General features: G+C 48.2%; 1 protein-coding gene across 1 annotated transcript in view; it reads left to right on the top strand.

The window, feature by feature from the left end:
* ULK4 (unc-51 like kinase 4) overlaps positions 1–19,780 on the top strand; it is a 198,324-nt gene that overhangs the window by 145,410 nt on the left and 33,134 nt on the right. The window contains exon 30 of the mRNA XM_084902535.1: positions 5,289–5,474. Within this exon, the coding sequence (XP_084758661.1) occupies positions 5,289–5,474 (186 nt within the window). The remainder of the gene's footprint in view (positions 1–5,288; positions 5,475–19,780) is intronic.

The following is a 19,780-nucleotide window of genomic DNA, read 5'->3' as shown; positions in this document are numbered from 1 at the left end:
ATAAGCAGGTGGAATATACTGATCCAACAAAGAAATCTTCTAAGTATGTATACCATGTAGAAATTCAAAGCTGTCAATACAAGCATCATCACCAAAGCAAACCTTGTTAGTAAGAGACCCAATCAGAACGATGTCTGGACGTTGATCACCCAGGACCCGGGCACCCTCTCTGCCCTCCAGATGCCTCTCAGGACTGCCTTACTGGAAATGATGACACTTTCAAGGACGATGTTAGGACATGAGATGGAATCCGCCTTGCAGCAGCTGGGGGAGAAATGAATACTTTCCTCTTTCATTCTGCTCAGACTGCTTTCACAGCAACTGAGAAGGGCTGCCAGTTTGCAGGGTAAATGCAAGGACTCTGTTAGTTTCTATCAAAAAGAAAAAACCTTGCAATAGAAAAAAATCATACTAGACACCTGGATTGTCATAATGTGATGTCTTGCATCTACAAGATCTATCATTGCAATAGTGCAGGACTAATTGTTTTTTTATGCAAGTTCTAAATTTTTAAACTCCTATGCTATTTAAATAATTCAGAGTTTAGGAGAAGATAGAAAGCTCCCTGTTTCATTGTTATAAAGCTATCATAAGTCTAAAGCCATAGCCTACTTTAAAATAATATAGAACAATTGAAGATCACATTTACTTATGAATATAGGTAAGAAAATTTTTTTAAAAAGGTAAATCAAATCTAGTAATATATTAAAAAGGCCAATATGACCAAATAGGGTTTGATCCAGGAATTTAAGAATAGTTCAAGCACTGGAAAATTATAATGGAATAATTTTAAGAAACTGAATGAGAATAAAAACATGGTCAATGCTAAAGAAGTTCAACTGGCCACTGAATGTTTAGAAGCTTTATTTAAGATAGAGTGAATCTTCCCAAGATGTTGAAAGTTATTTCCTATAAATTAATGAACACTGAAAGCATTTTCATTAAGATTGGGAAAAGAGGAATCCCTTCTGCTACAACTAATAGTCAACAGCGATGGGTGGTGGTATATTACAGATAAGAAAAATAGATATTAAGACTAAAACTGATTATTACTCACAGTTGTGAGAATTTTCATACCTAGATAAGAGATTAAAATAAACTTGTTGAAACTAAAAAGCAAACTTCAGTAATTCATGGCATGTAATATAATACACAGAAACCAATAGCTTTTTAGAAATATACCGGTATTAGTCCGATAGAAATAGAAATGGGGGGAAATCCTCTTATAAATGTGACTAAAACCTTCCCATAAAAAAAGGACAAACATAAATATAACAGGAAAATGCCAATCATGATGCTAACCGTAGAACATTTTGAAAGGCATAAAGTATGACCTAAATGGATGAGGAGACATGCCAGGGGCATGCAGGTGGTAAGACTTAAAAATACAAATTCTTTTCAAATAAATACACAGATTAAAAGTAATTTTAAAAAAATGTTTTTATTTATTTCAAAGAGAGAGGGGGGAGGGAGAGAGATAGGAACATCAATGATAAAAGAGAAGCATTGGTCCACTACCTGCTGCTATTGGGGATTGAGCCCGCACCATGGGCATGTGCCTGACTGGAATGGAACAGTGACCTCCTGGTTTATAAGTCGATGCTCAACCACTGAGCCATGCCGACTGGGCTAAAAGTGATTGTTATAATAATTCCACGCACATGTTTTTAGTTCATTAAAATGATCCTCACGCTGTGGAATAAGTGTGAGGCTTGCCAAAAGAATCCTAGCAGGAAGGCCTCTTTTCATTGCTCTTTATCCCACACTCAGTCCTGCCCCCCCAAATGCCCTTAAAGGAGAAATACGGAGCTCAAAAAGGAATCGACTTCTAACAATGAAGAGGAAGGGGAAGGAGTCGCTAATATGTTAAAGGCTCGGCATATTCCTGGCTGTCGGAAGGAAGCCCTGAGGAGGATCCCACCGGATAGAGGCAGCCCGGCCCCAAACGCCCTTCGAGGGTTCGGGGGTGGCATGGTGTTGGCCTCCCCGCTCTGAGCCCCATAGCACCTCTGGCCTCAGGGAGGAGATGAAAATAGGACCATTTTCAGAAGCCTCTATATGATCGGCTCTGCCATGGACCCTTCTAATGCTCGTCTCCGGTCTCCACATGCAGAAGACCCATCAGCCCAGGGTGTGCCCCCCAAATTATGCCAGGACTTTTCCCTAAAGAAGTGGATGCTGAGAAGAAACTATCCCCCCACCCCCCGGAGTGAAGCACTCCTGAAGTTTCTGAGGAGGGGAGGTAGTGGAAGGGAGGAGAGGCTGCCCTCTGGGGGGCTGCCTTGAGTAACTCCTTTAGCTCCTTGCTTCCCGTGATGTCCATGCTTGGAGGATTTCCAAACGTGTGTCTTTAGCCGTGACCTGTCCCCTGAACTCATGCGCATGGGTCTACCCACTAGCTATAATGTCACCCTAAGAACATCTAAGCCATGGCTGTCCCAGCGGTGAATGATGACCAACATAAGTTTCTGGAGACACTATCGTCTTGCCTCCCCCGTCCTCACTGTCTAGACTGTTGTCCTGCAGTCATAGGGCCCCATGGCTCAGGCAAGGTCTGCGGACGATCTTCTCAAGACAGAGAGGAGTCACCAGAGGTTCTGAGCAGGAGGGTGATCGAGTCTAATCAAAATTTTAAAAAATAACCACTGGGGCCAAAACCAGTTTGGCTCAGTGGATAGAGCGTCGATCTGCAGACTGAAAGGTCCCAGGTTCGATTCCAGTCAAGGGCATGAACCTTGGTTGCGGGCACATCCCCAGTAGGGAGTGTGCAAGAGGCAGCTGATCGATGATTCTCTCTCATCGATGTTTCCAACTCTCTATCCCTCTCTCTTCCTTTCTGTAAAAAAAAAAAAAATCAATAAAATATTTTTTAAAAAAATAAAAATAACCGCTGGGGCTCCTGTGTGGAGGATGGATTGTGAGGGGCACAAGCTCAGTGGGACTTTGGTTATTTCCTGGATGACTTTCTCCAGCATCCTTCTCTCAGCCAGTGGCCGCCGACTCCACCGGCATGTCCAAGGTGGAAAGACAGGAAGAGCAGCAAGTGACAGCGTGCCCAGGCCAAAGCACCTTTGCCGTCGCAGTCAGTGCTAGCACATCTGTGCCCTCTCTGGTTCCTGCAACTCGGCTGCTTTGAGAGAATTGTGTAAGCCCCCTCTGCATCGACGGGTGACGATCTGGAAGTGAATGTGGTCCCGTTCTCTAGGCTGGCCAGGAGAACGTGAAGTTCCTTAGGGAAGTCAGGACAGCGCGGAAGCCCAGAGGTCACGGCTGAGTTGACCTACCAGTGTCTTTCAACTTGTTTTTGTTTTGTTTGTTTTTTAAAACTCTCAGTGATTTGTAGACTAATAACTAAATCAGTAATGGCAGTGGCAGGTTCTCTTCCCTCTAAATGTCTACGTTTAGTAACAAGGTGCCTGGGGGTCAGTGAACCGCGAGCATGCTCTCGGGAAGGCGGGCAGCGTCAGGGCCGCGGGCAGCGGTGTTTCCTTGGGTGCTGTCATCTGGAATTGCTGCCATTCATCAGCCTAATGATAGTTCCTGCCGCCTCCTCCGCCCGTTTGGGCGAGAGGGATTGCTGTATCAGAATGCAGAGGAGCAAGAATGGATGGCCTGCTGTGAATTCTCCTTAAAGCGTCCCAACGACACAGGGGGGCATTTTCCCAGGCGCTTTTAGAGAGCAAATAAGGGTGGGAAGTGGCTGTTGTTTTTTCTTGGTTAATATATTCTCTTCTCTGACATTAAATATTCCGATGTAATTTTTGACAAAACACTGCGCCAGGCAATATTTAAAAAATGGAATCTAAAAGGAGAAAGATTCTGGAATGCATTGTACTGTGGAGATTGAAGGAAGGGAACTAAGCACTACAAATGCGATTTGAAATTGTTTTAAGACAGATTTAAAATTCAAAATGTTTACTTGGAGATATTTCCAAGTTGTGTATATATGTGTGTATATATTTATGATCTCATCTCTCCCACAAAACATTGGACGTGGCTAGTAAGAATGTTTACAATAAAGTTAGGGCTGACAGATAAAATACAAGATGCCAAATGGACATAGTGACTCTAAAAAAGATTCCTTGTTTACCTGAAATTCAAACTTAATTGGGTGCTCCTTTTTGTCAAGTCTGGAGATCCTATATAAAGGAGGAAACATGAGTAAATCAGTGAAGGGAGGATAGGGTGCGGTTTCAGTACAGATAGATATGAGGTCTAATATAATAGCGGAAGTTGAGCCATGGTCTTGGCCTTGAATCTTGATTGCTGGAGAGAAATGGACATATAATCTATTACAAGATGTGCATCACCCAGAAAAGTGGGGTGTTTAGAGAGGAGACATTTACTTGGGGGAGGAAGCATGGTCTAGTTTCGGGGTCTGATACAACCACAGTCTCCATTAAAAGGACCCTTTCTGATGGGGCTGGTGGTGTAATATCCACCTGTATTGAGCATGTAATGAACTAGACAGTCTTTCAAAGAGAAGTCTGTTTTTATTTTAAACTTAGATGAAATCCATTTTCCATTTTATACATTGTACTTTCTCACTTCTAGCTAAGAAATCATTCCCTCGCTCAAGGTCAAAAAGATTTTGCCTGTGAGTTTTCTGAGAAGTTTTAGATTTTATATTTCAATTTTAGCACCTTTTTAAGAATCTCTGAGTACATGGAAAAACAGTGCTTTCTTTCCCACCTGTGTAGTTGATGATGATTTGGTCACAGACAAGTTCAAAGTGCTCCATTATATCTTCTAGGAAGTGCATTTTTCTAAGCAAGTTAATACCGTGTTTCCCCGAAAACAAGTCATCCTCCGAAAATAAGACCTAGTGCATGGAAAGATAAGACATCCCCTGAAAATAAGACCTAGCGCAACTTTGGGAGAAAAAATTAATATAAGACACTGTCTTATTTTCGGGGAAACAGGGTAGTAAGAAACATTGTAAGGGGCATGCCTCAGGAAATTCATAGTTTTCACACCCATGACACACACACACACACACATATGTAAAACCTGTGCTGCCCCTCTGATTGTTCAGGCTGTCTTTGCTATGCGGTAAAGGAAATTCTGTAGGACTTTCCTTGGAGTTTGTGATGTGAGCTCTCTTTGAGTTCCTGTGTGTATTTTGAAAATGATCCACTCAAAAAACCCCACACCATTCAACTAGTCCAATGTTGTGCTCAGACTGATGAAAATTTGCTTCCCCGGGAAGGCAAATTTTACTGTGGTTCTCGAGGGACACCAACACCCTCTTCGACGGAGCCTAAGTGGGCCTGTTCGTTCCTTTCCAGCTTCCTGCTGAGGATCCTGAAATTTTTGAAGTTTCATCCAAGTGTCTGTCTATCCTGGTTCAGCTCTACGGAGGAGAAAACCCGGACAGCCTGTCTCCTGAGAACGCGGAGAGCTTTGCCGACTCACTCGCATCCAGGCAGGACCCCAAGGAGCAGAAGCTGCTGCTGCGGATTCTCAGGAGGATGGTGAGTCCGCTGGGAGCTGGGCGCGGGCGGCGGCTTCCGTGGCGGCCCGCGGGCAGGGAGCAGGCCTCATCCCGCACCTGTTTCAGGATAAGCTCCAGCCGCCTTTCCCCGTAGTCACCTGATGTTACTTACGCTGGATCCGATTCTGCCTGTCAGGATGTCTTTTCTGAACTGAGCGTTAGAGAGCATTGCGCCCCTCGCCCCTTCATGCAGAAGTGTGCTTTTCCTAACAAAATCGGTGTTTCTCACTCACCCACTGTCTTCAAATCGGGAAATTTAACTTGATGCCCTTGTTTTACCCCCTCCCCCCCTGCCCTCCATATCTCGATTCTGTCAGCTGTGCCAATGCCCTCTGTAGCCTTATATTCTGGGCGGGGCCCAGCCGGGAGCGCCTGCTTTGGCAGACTTTAATCTGGAAAGACCTGTAACCGTTCTTCATCTTCATCACCCTTTTGAAGACTGTGGGCTGGGTGTTTTTGCGGAATCACCGTCAGTTGGTGTCTGTCTGATGTCCGTTCGGTTCCGGAAAACTCCTGAACTGATGTTGTCTTTCTCAGTTCAGCACCTCCAGAGGCCCGCGGTGCCTGTTCGATGGCTGCGTTAAGGCAGTGAATTCTTACCATTCTTAAATTCCCGGCAGCCGCACAGCGGAGGTTTCCTCACTCTCGGCGCTCGGAACCGGAAAGCTTTCCCCGCGGCCCCGTTTCTGTGCTCCGGCAGCTGATGCTGACCGGAAGGCACTGCTGGAGACGGACTGACTTTCTTTTCACAACAAATCTGACGGCTGGTTTTGGAGGCCGCTCTTTGCAGTGGCTGCTGTTGAAGTCTATGAAGGGCTGAGGGTCCTGCTGGTCTGGCTCATGTTCTGGTTGGTCGGTCTGTTGGCTTCTAGACACAGGCATCTGAGGAGGCCTTTGGCCAGCGGAGCTAGGGATGAGCCCGGGGGTTGCACTCAGGATAACTTTGGTGCCAATTTGATAAATAGATGGTGGTGCATAAATAGGTGGTTGGACATTTCTCTCACAATCGGGGACTGCTGGCTCCTAACTGTTCACCTGCCTGCCTGCCTGATTGCCCCTAACTGCCCCCTGCCAGTCTGATCTCTCCCAACTGCCCCCCCCCTGCCAACCTGGTCACCCCTTAGTGCCCCCCCCCACCCCTTGTGCCGGCCCAGCTCAGTCTACCTGGCGGGTTATGGGTGACAGGCTGGAAGTGAAACATAGAGATTTACCTCATCCCCCTCCCACCCCCCCCACTGCCCACAGCTACTTTATGCTTTTGTACAGCCAAGTCCCCCACCCCCACAAGACTTGCCATCTCTGTGAGCCATTCCCTAAGAAACAGAGTGATGACTGGTCTGGGTGACCCTCAGTGTAAAACCCTCCTGGGGACGGTAGACAGGAGGTTGTGCACCAGCCTGGCCCTGGGGGACACTGAGTCACATGGGAAGGCAGGGGTTCCCTCTCCGTTTTCTTTGTCTCTCTGATGGTTTAGGGTGGAAATCTCGGTCTGGTACTCCTGAGCCTTTAACACCTCTGGGCTTCCTCAGAATCTCCTTTGCCACACAGGGTAGACCTCTCAGAAACTCGGCTTTTACAGTGGAGATATTTCTTTAAAATTGGAATTGTATTCAAATAAACAAAGCTGAGTGAACGTGAGACAAGTACTAGGGAATGTAATAACACGTGTGATGTCTGGATGTGGCAAAATGGTGATTTTGGTAGAGAATGACCAGTGTTTGGGAAATAGTGATCTAAATCTGATACGATTAATTTCATAGAACTTCCAGGACCAGGTCTGTCAGGGAATTCATCACTTCCCATCGCTTTGGCATGGCACTGGTACCATTCAGGCAGGAAGAGGGGGCCGTGGCGTTGGCTACCTGGGGAACATCTCTGCAGCCAGATGTGTGCGTGTGCGCAGTGAGGGGGGATGCAGACTCCCTGCGGGCTGGTCAGGGCTCGGGTCAGGATCTGCCACCAAATATGTTCGTGATCCAAACTCAGGGAAGCAAGTTTGGGTTTCAGAGCCCTTCAGATCTGCAGAGAGGCGGTGATGGGTCCGTCTTGGAAATAAATTACACCATTTTCTAAAATACTGTACACATTAATCATGCAGCAAACCACTTAGACCCCGAGTTGGTCAGAGTAACCAGACTACACCGCCTTTAATTTATTTTACTGCATGAAATAATCTCCTTCGAGTCTCTGCCCTGCTGCACAAAGGACCAGGTAGATGGTGTTTGTGGTAGAAAAAGTGAATCTTAAGTGGCTTTCTACCCATTTATGGGGAAACAAGTCATCTCTGGTGCTACTTACCTCTTTTAAAAAATTATGGTAAAATTCATCTCAGATTTACCAACTTTACCATTTGTAATTGTACAGTCAGGAGCACTAAGTGCAGTCACATCGCTGTGCAACCGTAACCACCATCCATCTCCAGAGCCTCTTCCTCCCAGAGGCATCCCTACCCACTCACCATGACTGTCCCTCCCGACCCCAGCCCCCGATAACCACAATTCTTGAAATACCCGTTTTAAGGCCCAATTTCATGAGTTTCTTTCTAAAACTGTAATTTTCACTAACAGATGAAAGACTGAGGAAGTTTACCTTGCGCTAATGGTGCTGCCCCCAGGGTGCTCTTCTTACTTAGTCTGTAGTTAGAACATCCAGAGAGTTTAATTACCCATTGTCATTGCCAGGAAGTTGGGCGCTTCTATAATTATACTCTGCGTTCCAGCTTTAACACCGTGATGGAAATCATCCTGCAAGGTGCTCCCCAATTTACCTCCCTCTGAACGCCCAATCCATGGGGGTGTTCCCCGAGCGATGATTGCCGATGAGCAGCTTGTCCTTTAATTAAAGCTGGCTGCCTCCTGCTCTCCCTGTATCCTCTCCGCGGAAACCACCGCCGCCTCGTCTGTGAAACTGGCCCCGGCGTGTACCCCCGCTCTTGTGAAGGCGGAGAGAGGCCCGGCCCACGGGAGGCGGTTATAACTGAAGTCCTGACTCCCACCTGCCCGCCCAGCTACCCGCAGCCGCAGGGGAGCACGCCGGGGTTCCTCTGTGCAGCTGATTAGAACGAAAGGCTATTACAGACATCCAGCCCTCGGAGACCCTTTCCTGGTGGCTTTCCCCAAGTCTTACTGTGCTCACATCCCTTTTCCTTTAGCTGCTCGTGTAGATCCCCTGGTCTTATTCACCCCACCGGAAGAACAGAGATGTTCTGTTGCTGGATTTCTTCATGTAAAGAAAAGCCTTTAGCTCGGCCAGTGTGGCTCAGTGGTTGAGCATCAGCCTATGAACCTGGAGGTCACAGTTCGATTCCCCGTCAGGGCAGCTGCCCAGGTTGCCGGCCTGGTCCCCAGAAGGGGCCATGCAGGAGACAGCCAATCAGTGTTTCCCTCTCTCGTCATTGATGTTTCTCTCTCTCTCTCTCCCATCCTCTCTGAAATAAAATTATATTTAAAAAAAGAAAAGAAACGCCTTTAGAGACCAAATGGGGTAAGGAAGAATTCCTCAGCCATTCATGTGAGAAACGGAACGAGTCTAGACTCAGAACAGAAGGGACTATTTCAATTAGAGAAGCAAGGAAGTGTTCCCTGAGGGATAGCACATAGGTGATAGGTAAGATGATGCCTCTTTCTCTCCAGCTTATTTGCCTTGTGGTTTCAGTCCTTCTGTTCTTGATGATTTTCTTAACGGAAAAAAGGGGGGGGGGGGGTGCGGGAGATTGGTGTGAAACCAGTGGCCTACAAAGGAAACCCTACGTACCCAAATGAGTGAAAAGTGAACACGATCCACTCCTGTGAATCTGGGCCCTCGATCAGGTGCGCCTGCACCCCGAGAGGATGATCTGAGTTCCTATCCCAGTATCGGCCCCTGACTCACACGTCGTTCGTTACCCGGATAAGCTGTCTCTGCCAGCGATTGCCATGGGGCACGCTCACTGGGAACTCTGAATGATTTAGCTGTATCTTTCCAACAAAGGAGAGAAGTGTCTGCCTGCAGTTTCCACTCCATTCCCCGAGGAAAGCTTCCTGAGGTTTTGAGCAAGATAGAACCCGGAGGCACAGGGCCGGGGAATGGAGCCGTCACGCTGAAGACTGAGGCTTGTGTGTGGCCGGAGTGAGACTCCGTCCTCAGGAGACTGCGGGAGTGTGGGCAGCGTTGCCCCACGTTGGCACAGGACGCGCAGGTGGCAGAGAAAGCTTCCTTCGTGTCCTCTGCTTCCTCCTCCCCGTCCCCCGTGGAAGCTCCTGGTGAGCAGGCTGGCACCCCCACTTTTCCGCCCAGACCATGTTGGTGGCCCCCAGGCAGCACTGCTTTCCTTCTGTTTTGACTTTTTTTCTCAAGAGATTCAGCCCCACTACCCCTTCCTGAAACTCTTCTGTCAAAGAAAATCCACTCCCCGTCTTCTCTAACGAGCCTCCTAGTTCACGCTCCCACTGCCATTGATGACACTGTACCCACTTTTTATTGTGAAGTTTCAAAAACACAGAGAGGCTGAAAGAGTAGTTTGATGAAAACCTGAGTAATCAAGGATGATCAGAATTGTTATCATTTTACCAATATTTATTCAAGGGTCCATATAGTTTAGTCACACAAGGTGTTGTCACCGTGATATTTTATTTCTATTTGTGTGTTTTTTTAGTTTTTAGATAGTTTAATTTTATCGTGTATTGAATTTGCTGGGGTGATAAAATCGCATAGGTTTTGGGTATCTATGTGTTTTAAAAATCATGTGGAAATGCCCTAGCCAGTTTGGCTCAGTGGATGGAGCGTCGGCCTGCGGACTGAAGGGTCCCAGGTTCATGCCTCGGACCAAGGGCATGTACCTGGTTTTGGGCTTGATCCCCAGTGGGGTACGTACAAGAGGCAGCCAATCAATGATTCTCTCTCATCATTGATGTTTCTGTCTCTCCCTTTTCCTTCCTCTCTGAAATCAATAAAAATATATATATTTTTAAAAACCCATATGGAAGTTAAGGCATTGTGACACTTGGCCTCTAACTAAGATAACATTGTCACATCCAAGGATCTTAGTAACAATGTCATATCACTAATATCCAGCTCATATTTAATTTCCCTAGTTGTCAAAAAATGACTCTCTAGCTTTCTTAAAGCCAAATTCCAGTCTGAATTGAACTGTTGTTGTCTTAGTTCCTGGCCTTCTCCCCGATGCAGCCTTTCTGGGGAGCCTGAGGAGCTGTCTGGTGGTAAACCCTCTGGAACAGTGAGATGAAGGTCTCCTTGGGAGGGTTCGGAGGAGAGGCAGGGATGACCCGGTGCTGCGGTGGGAACAGTCCTGGAAGGGGTGAGGGGTGAGAGATGTCAGGAGGTTCCTGCGATCCGGGAGAGTCCTGATCGTGGCTTGGGGCGGTCATGTTACAGATCTTGAAAGCAGGCCCAGTAGAATTTAACAACAGATTGGATATGGACTGTGAGACAGAGAACAGCCAGAGACAATTCTGATCCATCTAAGCCAAAACTTGGGAGGAGCTGGTGTGGAGGGAGAGGGGGGAGGAAGAGCTCCGTCTTGGACGTGTGACGTTTGAGATGCCGGTCAGACATCCTAGTTGGCCGTTGCATCTACAGTTCTGGAATTCCAAGCATGAGAGGTCTGGACGGGTGAGAGGAACGGTGGGAAATGGTGATCACTGTGTGGGATGCTTGAATTGGGTTCTGGAGAGAAGCCAGGTAATGGTCATGGCCAGTTCTAGGGTAAAACCCCAGCAGTGAGTGTCTGTGTGTGGTGGTCACGGGAGGGAAAACCAGAGAACTGTGGGTGCTGGAAAGACCCTCTCGATGGGCATGGATATTGCCAGGTGGTGCTGAGACAAGGAGAGAGAGCTGGGAACGAGGGGTCCACAGGGAACTGCAGCAGGGACAGCACCAGGGTGTTCTCTTGGCAGGAGAAGCCAGGTCTCTTCCCCATCTCAGGGAGCTGAACCCAACATCTAGATCAGCAGCCTGGGGAGACACACGGGGTTGTTGTGATTGAGTTCTGCCTTAACCTTTTCTGTTCCAGGAATTGACTTTTTCCAGCACCACTGCTAAAGGAAATAGTTTGAAAGTGTTCCTCAGAATTATTTCCTGCAGCATCCTTCTTTCCTATTTCAGTTGAAAGCATACCACTCTCATGACCCTCCTTATAGCAAATAATGATTGGACCATCGTTTCAAATTACCCTGGGCTCCCTTCTCGATTTATACACACAACGTATTTATCCTTTCTTCAAAGAAGGTCTCAAAGTTCTACACAGCACCATTTTCCCAAGGTAATCAAGAACTTATTTACTACAAATGGATAGTACTTGGTTTCTTTCTATGAAACACCCTTAGAAATTGTACAGATTTTACTAATTGGGTGTCCAAAATATTTGGTATTAAGTACCACAAAAGTTTTGATGCTTCTTGCTTTTCCCACCCCCCTTCATTCCTCCACTATTATGTCAAGAAACGAAGCCTATTTATAAACTCCACTTGGACCTTGTGGTAATGGTTATGAGCAGGTTTTAATGAAATTTGAGAGTGTCTCTAGAGATCACAGATACTGGGGCCTTTAACATTGAGTGTTGCTTAGCAACCTGGAAGTCATTACATTTCCAGGCTCTGTAATAACATGATATACTTTTCTTTGCTAGTCCCTGATGAAAATGTAATGGAAATAATCCCTTTCTAAAGGTTGCAGTCTATGAGGGGGCAGCAAAACAGATCTACCCCACTGCCTCATTTCATGGTCTGGGCCTGTTTTAATTCCGTGCACAAGTATTGTTTTCTGAATGTTGCATGTGACCGAATGAAATATGTTCTACGATGGTATTCTTAAAAGAAAGGCCTCCTGCTCTGAAACAATGATTACAGAAACCATAGAAATTGTTAGCATACATCTGTGTACCTCCACCATGTTGAGACTAGATTGATTAGTTGACCACCAGTTTATGCAAGAATGTCTGCTTGCTCCTAGTTAATTTATTCTGTCCAGGTATTTGCAGCTACTAGGTGTTGTAGGCATACACTAAACCATATGCTTTAGAGCAGTGTTTCCCAAAGTGTGGTACGCGTACCCCCAAAGGTACGGGAAGAGTTTGGTGGGGGTACGCGTTGCACCGGAGTTTGGTGGGGATATGCACTGCACCATGCTTAGCTGCGCCTAATTCTACGTTCTCATGAGTACAAGGGGTACTCAGCGTTACAAAAATTATAGAAGGGGTACACATATGTCAAAAGTTTGGGAAACACTGCTTTAGAGTAATAGGAGCAGAGCTAATCTGCATGAGCCAAAAGTTTGATTTATTGATTATTTTTGGAAAGATATTTTTGTAATTTTTCTGAAACTGTATTTTTTTAAAATTATAAAGTAACTAGAGGCCCAGTGCATGAATTCATGAACAGGTGGGGTGCCTCAGCCTGGATAGTGATCAGGGCCGATCGGGCTGGCTGGCCGGGGGTAGGGGGTTGGGGAGGGACTGCAGGAGGTTGGCTGTGGGAGCACACTGACTACCAGGGGACAGCTTGTGCATTGAGCATCTGCCCCCTGGTGGTCAGTGCGCATCATAGCTACTGCTGGTCATCAGGTCATAATGGTCACTTAGGCTTTTATATAGATAGATAGATAATAATTTGTACATGAAGTTCATAGCAACATTGCTCATAATAGCCAGAAAGATGGAACCAACCCAAATGCTCAACAGCTGATGAATGGAAAAATAAAATGTGGCATTTCCATGCAATGAGCTATTATTCAGCCATAAAAAGGAGTGAGATACTGACAATGCTGCAGCATGGATGAACCTTGAAAGCAATACATTAAGTAAAAGAAGCCAGCTTGGCAGTGTGGCTCAGTGGTTGAGCGTCGACCCATGACCCAAGAGGTCACCAGTTTGATTCTTGGTCAGGGCACATGCCCGGGTTTTGGGCTCAATCCCCAGTAAGGGGCCTTTAGGAGGATGTCAATGATGTTTCTCTCTCATTGATGTTTCTGTCTCACCTTCTCCCTCCCTTTCTCTCTCTAAAAATCAGTAATAACCTTTTTTTAAAAGCCAGACATAAAACACACATACTGCATGATTCCATTTCTGTGAACTACCATATTCCCCTGATAAGAACTATTAAAATAGAGACAGAGAGAGTAGTTGTTTCCAGGGGCTGAGAGAGAGAGGGGGGAGTGGAGAGTGGCAGCTAATGGACTCAGGGTTTAGGGGATGATTAAGATGTTCTTAAACTGATTATAATGACGATAACACATCTTTGTGAATATTACTAAAATTCAGTGAATTGTACACTTTGAAATGGTGAATTTTATGGTATGTGGATTTGTTCTGAAAAAAAATCACAGAATCAATTCCCCGCCCCCTCCAGGAATAGTCATGCTTAAACTATTATCCTATACATTACCAAAGTTAACATTTTGTTTTATTTCTAGACAGGCACGTGACATGTATGTATGTATACACACATGCACATAAACACATACACACGTATTGATAATTATTTCTAAATGAATTGAGATTTTAAATCATGATGTGGAAAGTTCATTTCCTTACCTTGATTGCCTCCCCAGATTCCATTGAAATGATCAAAATAAATATAAAAATAAGTGACAATCTCACTGAAAACAGAGAGGTCTCAGTCCTAGATGCCTCGCCTGAGGAATTTCCAGAAGGTGCAATCAGTTTACCAGACCCCACTGTAGGGAAAGAAGCAGGCACACTGAGCAGCTCTGGAAGAATCCTGGGCTCCGCCATCAGGGGCTCACAGGAGGGGCCCGGTCCAGCCCTGCTCAGCACAGGATTTTCCCCGAGGGGCCCCGCGGTGCGCAGAGTCACTGAATTCTAGGCATGGCTGCCTGGCCATCCAGAGCCGCTGCCACCGCAGTGGATGCTCAGCCTTTTGTCCCTGTCTGTCCTCTGAATCTAAGTCTTCATTTCCCCTCCACTTCTCACCTACCCCAGGGGAAAACTGCCCACAGCTCTCAGCAGCTTCCAGTTAAGAGGAGACTCCCCAAGGAAACGGAAGCGAGATCTTAAACATCCTGAGCAGCTCAGCAGGCTGCCTGCTCACTCACACAGGTCTCCGTCTGAAACCCCAGACATCTGAGGAGAGTCTAGTCCAGGAGTGGCTGCTGGTGAACCAGAAACACCAGTGGCCACAGGAAAACAAACATAAGAAACAAGGCTTTAAAAAGAATTCTCATTAGTATCTTCACAAAGACTTGAAAGATTATTACTTTCATAAACAGGGCATGACTTTCAAATTTAAAACCCAGTAGAGGGATTCACTAACAGATTGAACTCTTGCAAAAACCAAGTGAATTATTTATAAAACCAATGTGCAAAGTCCTTCCTGAACACAGGGAGAGGAATGTTAAGAATTGTGGCAGTAGGATCCGGGAAATCCAACGGCCCTTCCCGGATATACACACCAAAGGGGTGGTGAGCCACCCGAATTAAATACCCTCGGCACAGGGAAGAGGGATGGAACGCTCAGCCGTGCTCTGCTGGCATCCCCGTGTCCTCCCTAGGAGAGCAGTGATGTCATGGAGCCATCTGACTGGGATTCCTTCTCTGGACCTCGGGGCTCGCTGGCATGGGCGCCCAAATACACAAATGCTGCTTGCCTTTGCTTTGAGCGTGTCTCTGGCCTTTTTGCAATGGTGCCCTTGTCAGCCCGGTGTGAGAGCCTGCCATCTCTTCTAGATTCGAATATTTAACCTGTGCAGCCTTTCAGATGTGTGTGTACTCAACAGATCCTTCCCTTGAGATAAACAGCCACCCAAGTGGTTCCTGACTGACTCCTCTGTAACATGGAGTATTTGTCTCAGTCCATCTTGATCCGTGTCTTTAATCAAGAAAAGCACTTTCCTAATTCTATTTTTAAAGCCTTTATTTGCTATAGCCTAAGGATGCCGTCTTCCTTTCATTGAGATAGGTGAAGACTGAACTTGTACATGGAGCTTGTTCTGTATGTATTCCAGATGAAGGAGCTCAGTTAGTTTCATGGTGAAGAGACATAGGGGTTTGGGCAGCCTTGGGTTCAAGCTTTACCTCTTTTATCTATATACTAGAGGCCTGGTGCACGAAATTTGTACACTTGTGGGGAGGGCAGAGCAGGCCAAAGCCATCAGTTGGACATCCTTAGCGTTGCTGCGAAGGCAGAAGAGGCTACCACTACCGCTGCGCTCACCAGCCATGAGCCCAGCTTCTGGCTGAACAGCGCTCCCTCTGTGGGAGCACACTGACCACCAGGGGGCGGCTCCTGCATTGAGCGTCTGTCCCCCAGTGGTCAGTGCATGTCATAGTGACCTATTGTTCTGCTGTCGTGCAGAAACTGGCTCTCCAGCATCCCCCAGGAGTTTCAGATTGTGAGAGGGTGCAGGCCAGGCCAAGATACCCCACCGGTGCATAATCAGGGCCCGGGAGAGATGTGGGAGATTGGCCAGCTGGGGAGGGACTGAGGGAGTGCCGCAGAGTGAGTCCGGCCCATCTTGCTCAGTCCTGATCGACCAGTCTCCAGCAGCAAGCTAACCTACTGGTTGGAGCATCTGCCCCCTGGTTGTCAGTGCATGTCATAGTAAGCAGTTGAGCGGCCTTAGCATATTACGCTTTGGTTGAATGGCTTACCAGAGGACCGGACACTTAGCATATTAGGCTTTTATTATATAGGATATAAAACTAAGTGACTGTTGACCAGTTGACTGTTTGACCATTCACTATGATGCACACTGACCACCAGGGGGCAGATGCTCAATGTAGGAGCTGCCCCTGGTGGTCAGTGTGCTCCCTCAATGGGAGTACCACTTAGCGAGCTTACCGAGCAGCAAGTAGGCTAGGATGAGTGGGAGCAGCACAGCGCCGGCCTGGTCTCAGGCTCCTCGCCAGCCACAGCTGTCTGCTGCTTTGTAATACTACTACCCCCCAGTTTCAGCCCGGCTGGGCTGGGCTGCGGGAATCAGGCTGAAACCGGCAGTCCAGCATCCCCCGAGGGGTCCTGGATGGCCAGGCTGAGGGACCCCACTGGTGCACAAATCTAATTGAATAAGTAATCTATCTTCACTGAGTCTCAGTCTCCTAATATAAAAAATAGAAATAATGTTTATACCATCAGAAAATTGAGTTAACACATGCTACGTATTCCTTTCTGCCTACATAATTGTGAAAGCATTAGGACAGGAAATACCGTGCTGGTTATCTGAAGGCATTTTGGGTTTGTTTCCTCGAAGGTCAAGCTCATGAGGCCTGCCACAGATTTTCAAGTTTTGTTTATTCCCTCCTCCCTCTTGCATGAGGCAAGTGTGACTGTCCCCTGTGCTGTGGAGAAGCTCATGGTGTGCCCTGGGAAGATAATGAAATTGCCCGGAGCAGACGCTGAGGGTGTGTGGATTCAGACTCCAGAAGGCGGCGGAAGCGCTGAAACAGCACCACTGCAGGGTCGTTTGATGGCGTGACAGAGTGACCAGGCCCTCCGACCCCTTGCTGCTCAAATGTGGTCCCAGACCCTCAGCGGCGTCCTTGCCTGGTAGATGATTTGCAGTGCAGAGTCTCAGGCCCCTTCCTGCGCCTGCTGAATGGGATTGGTGTTTGGACGTGGGCCCGGGTGCACATCTGAGGAGCTCGAGCAGGAGTGGAGAACCGCTTTCTGCCACGGACCATTGGATATTAATAATATCATTCTCGGGCCACACAGAATTCCCAGCTTAACGATTAGCCTGCTCTGTTGGGTCAGATATTTAATTAACTCGCCCCTTAGGCCTTGGCCGGACAAGACCAAACGATTTCGTGGGTCTCATGCGGCCCTCGGACCGGACATTCCCCACCCCTGCTCTAGAGGCTGCTTCTGACAACCCAGAATGCATAGTTACCGAAGCCGAAGAAACGATTTGCGTCCCAGGCAGTTCCTTTTCTGAGTCCCGCCTGTCCTCAGCCAGTTGGGTAGGCTTTCCGTTAAATTCGCTGGGAAGAGGACTTTGGTTTGTGTTGTCGGTTTATTGCTGCAAGTCCTGTAACATCCACCATTGAAAATCTTTTTAATTCTTCAATTTTCTTGAATTTGAAAATGATAATGACATTCAAAATCGACATGTGTGTGTATGGCTTCTGCCTCTGAGGGCGAGCTTCCCCAGTAAAGAATTCACACAAGACTCCGAGCGGCCCTGGAAGAGAAGCCTCAGACACAGGATATTGATTAGGTAGACACGTGAACCGGCTGGCGGAGAGCACCGAGTTTTTCTATCTGTTTCACTGGAACAGCTACAGCGATGATATCTGCCTACCAGTGCATTAATAATGCAGGGACGTGGGCAGAGGGCCCGCCCGGGCCGGGGGAGGGCAGACGGGCCCATACCGCTGCTGATGGATGAGTCCAGGCGCAGAGTCCAGGAGTGGGGCTGAGAAGTATTGAGGGAGCCGTTTAGACAGTCGGTACCAGGGACTGGGTTCAGAGAGGACATAGATAGGCAGGCTCAGACCCGGACTCTGTCCTTTACCTGCTGTGTATCCTGGACCAGTCGCTTATGTCTTAGTGCTGAGCGCTAATAACCTGGCTAGGGCCCCTGCATGAAGGTCATCAGGGTTTACCATAGCGCAGTGCATCGTTTATCAGCACAGAGAAAGTCACCAAGACCCACGTGCGCGGTCGCACACAGGTCTGTACCTCGGAGATGGCAGGTGGCTTCCTCAGTCTCTAGGACCCAGCGCGTGTCCCACCAGACTCCAGCTTTTGTCCTCTTATTTCCTTGGTGGAGGCTGTTTCCTCCTGTCACATCCTGCACATCCTTCCTGTCACTGACACTCCTCTGCCAAGGCCTTGGTCACGCTGCACCTGCATAGAGCACACCTGCATGGAGCACGCGTCTCTATTGCTTCCTCTGCGTGAATCTGGAGCTCTGAGGGCAGCTTTATTGAGCCACAGCCCGGTGTGAGGGAGCATCCCTTAGCCCTCTGTCTCCTAGCACAGGGCAGTCCTCCTGTCGCTTCCCTGGACCAGGAATGGGCCTCCCCTGCTCCTTCAGGATTGCTCAGAGCCGGCAGAGCTGCTCATGCCTTATGCATGAAGCTCGGTGATCCCATCTGGCCTCCCTCAAGGTCTCGACCCTTCCGTGGCCCTTCCTGCTGCAAGCCCATAATACTCTGCCCCCGGGGAACCAGAGGCCTGTTGCCAATTACTGTGGGTGTCCCTATGCGCCCCCCCCAAGGAGCTCCTGGTGCCTTGTTAGGCTTAATTGCATGGCCGCTGAGAGCCCAGCCTCTGGAAGCAGGCTCCTCTGTGGCCCCAGGGCATGCTGGGATGGGAGCGTGGCTCAGCTCGGAGGCCCACTGCCTCCACTACCACCACGCAGGCTGGAGGGCGACCAGGCCAGGTCTCAAGTCGGACTTCACAGGCAAGGAGTGCTCCTGCAGGAGGGACCTTGGAGCAGAGCCCAGAGGCAGCAAGGGACCCAGTCATCCCAAGCTCCTCCCTCTCACCCCCACCCTCCTGTGTCCACACATTCTCTCCGCTCCGCTTTACACAGAGACCAAGAATGGACCATCCTTGACCACCTCCAACCACCCTCCCGCACTCAATCCAGGCTCCCACGTGCATTGTTGTAACTTCCTGCTTCCTGCACTGCTCCCAGCCTCCAGCCAGATGGTCCTCCCAGCGGCTCACTGAGATGAGGCCCTCCTCCCGGAGCATCCGGTCCCGTCCCCATCTACGTGGCTCTTGCGATTTGGCCTCTCTCCTGCCCGTTTTTCATGCTCCCGCCAATCTAGACGCACCTCCTAGTCCTCAGATACACCCAACACACTGCACCTCCAGCCTTTGTATGTGCAGTGCCCTCTTCTGGAAGGTTCTTCCCAAGCCCCCGTGGCTTTCTCCAGGTCTTTGCTCAGGTGTCACCCTGGCCCGCCCTCTCTTTCCCCACTGTACTCGGGATTTTCTGGCGTATTGTCTGTTTGCTTATTTTCTATTGTTTACCCTTCCCACTTGGACGTAAGTGCTACAAGGACAAGGAGTTTGTTTTTGGCATCGGTGCTACATCCCTGGCACCTTGAGCTGCACTGGGCATATACTGTGTTTAAATAAATGAGTGGTTTCTGTAAACTACGTGCCTGCTCGTCCCTGGACAGACTCATAAGCTGTCCTGCGGAGACCCCCGTCCGTGGTGTTCGCTCGAGGTTGTGCAAGAGGCAGCGAGGCGCCACGGTGAGCAACACGGCTCTGGAGCCAGAACAGCTTCACTCACTCCACCACAACCTCGGGTGTCCTGGTCTGCCTATGCCCCATGGTCCTCGCCTGTGACGGATGCTCAGAGGGCTCTCTGCTC

Source organism: Pipistrellus hanaki (genome assembly GCF_964339955.1).
Source record: "Pipistrellus hanaki genome assembly, chromosome: 13".
NCBI classification, from domain to species: Eukaryota; Metazoa; Chordata; class Mammalia; order Chiroptera; family Vespertilionidae; genus Pipistrellus; species Pipistrellus hanaki.
Note: the sequence above shows the minus strand (reverse complement) of the source record. Positions and strands in the feature narration are given on the sequence as shown.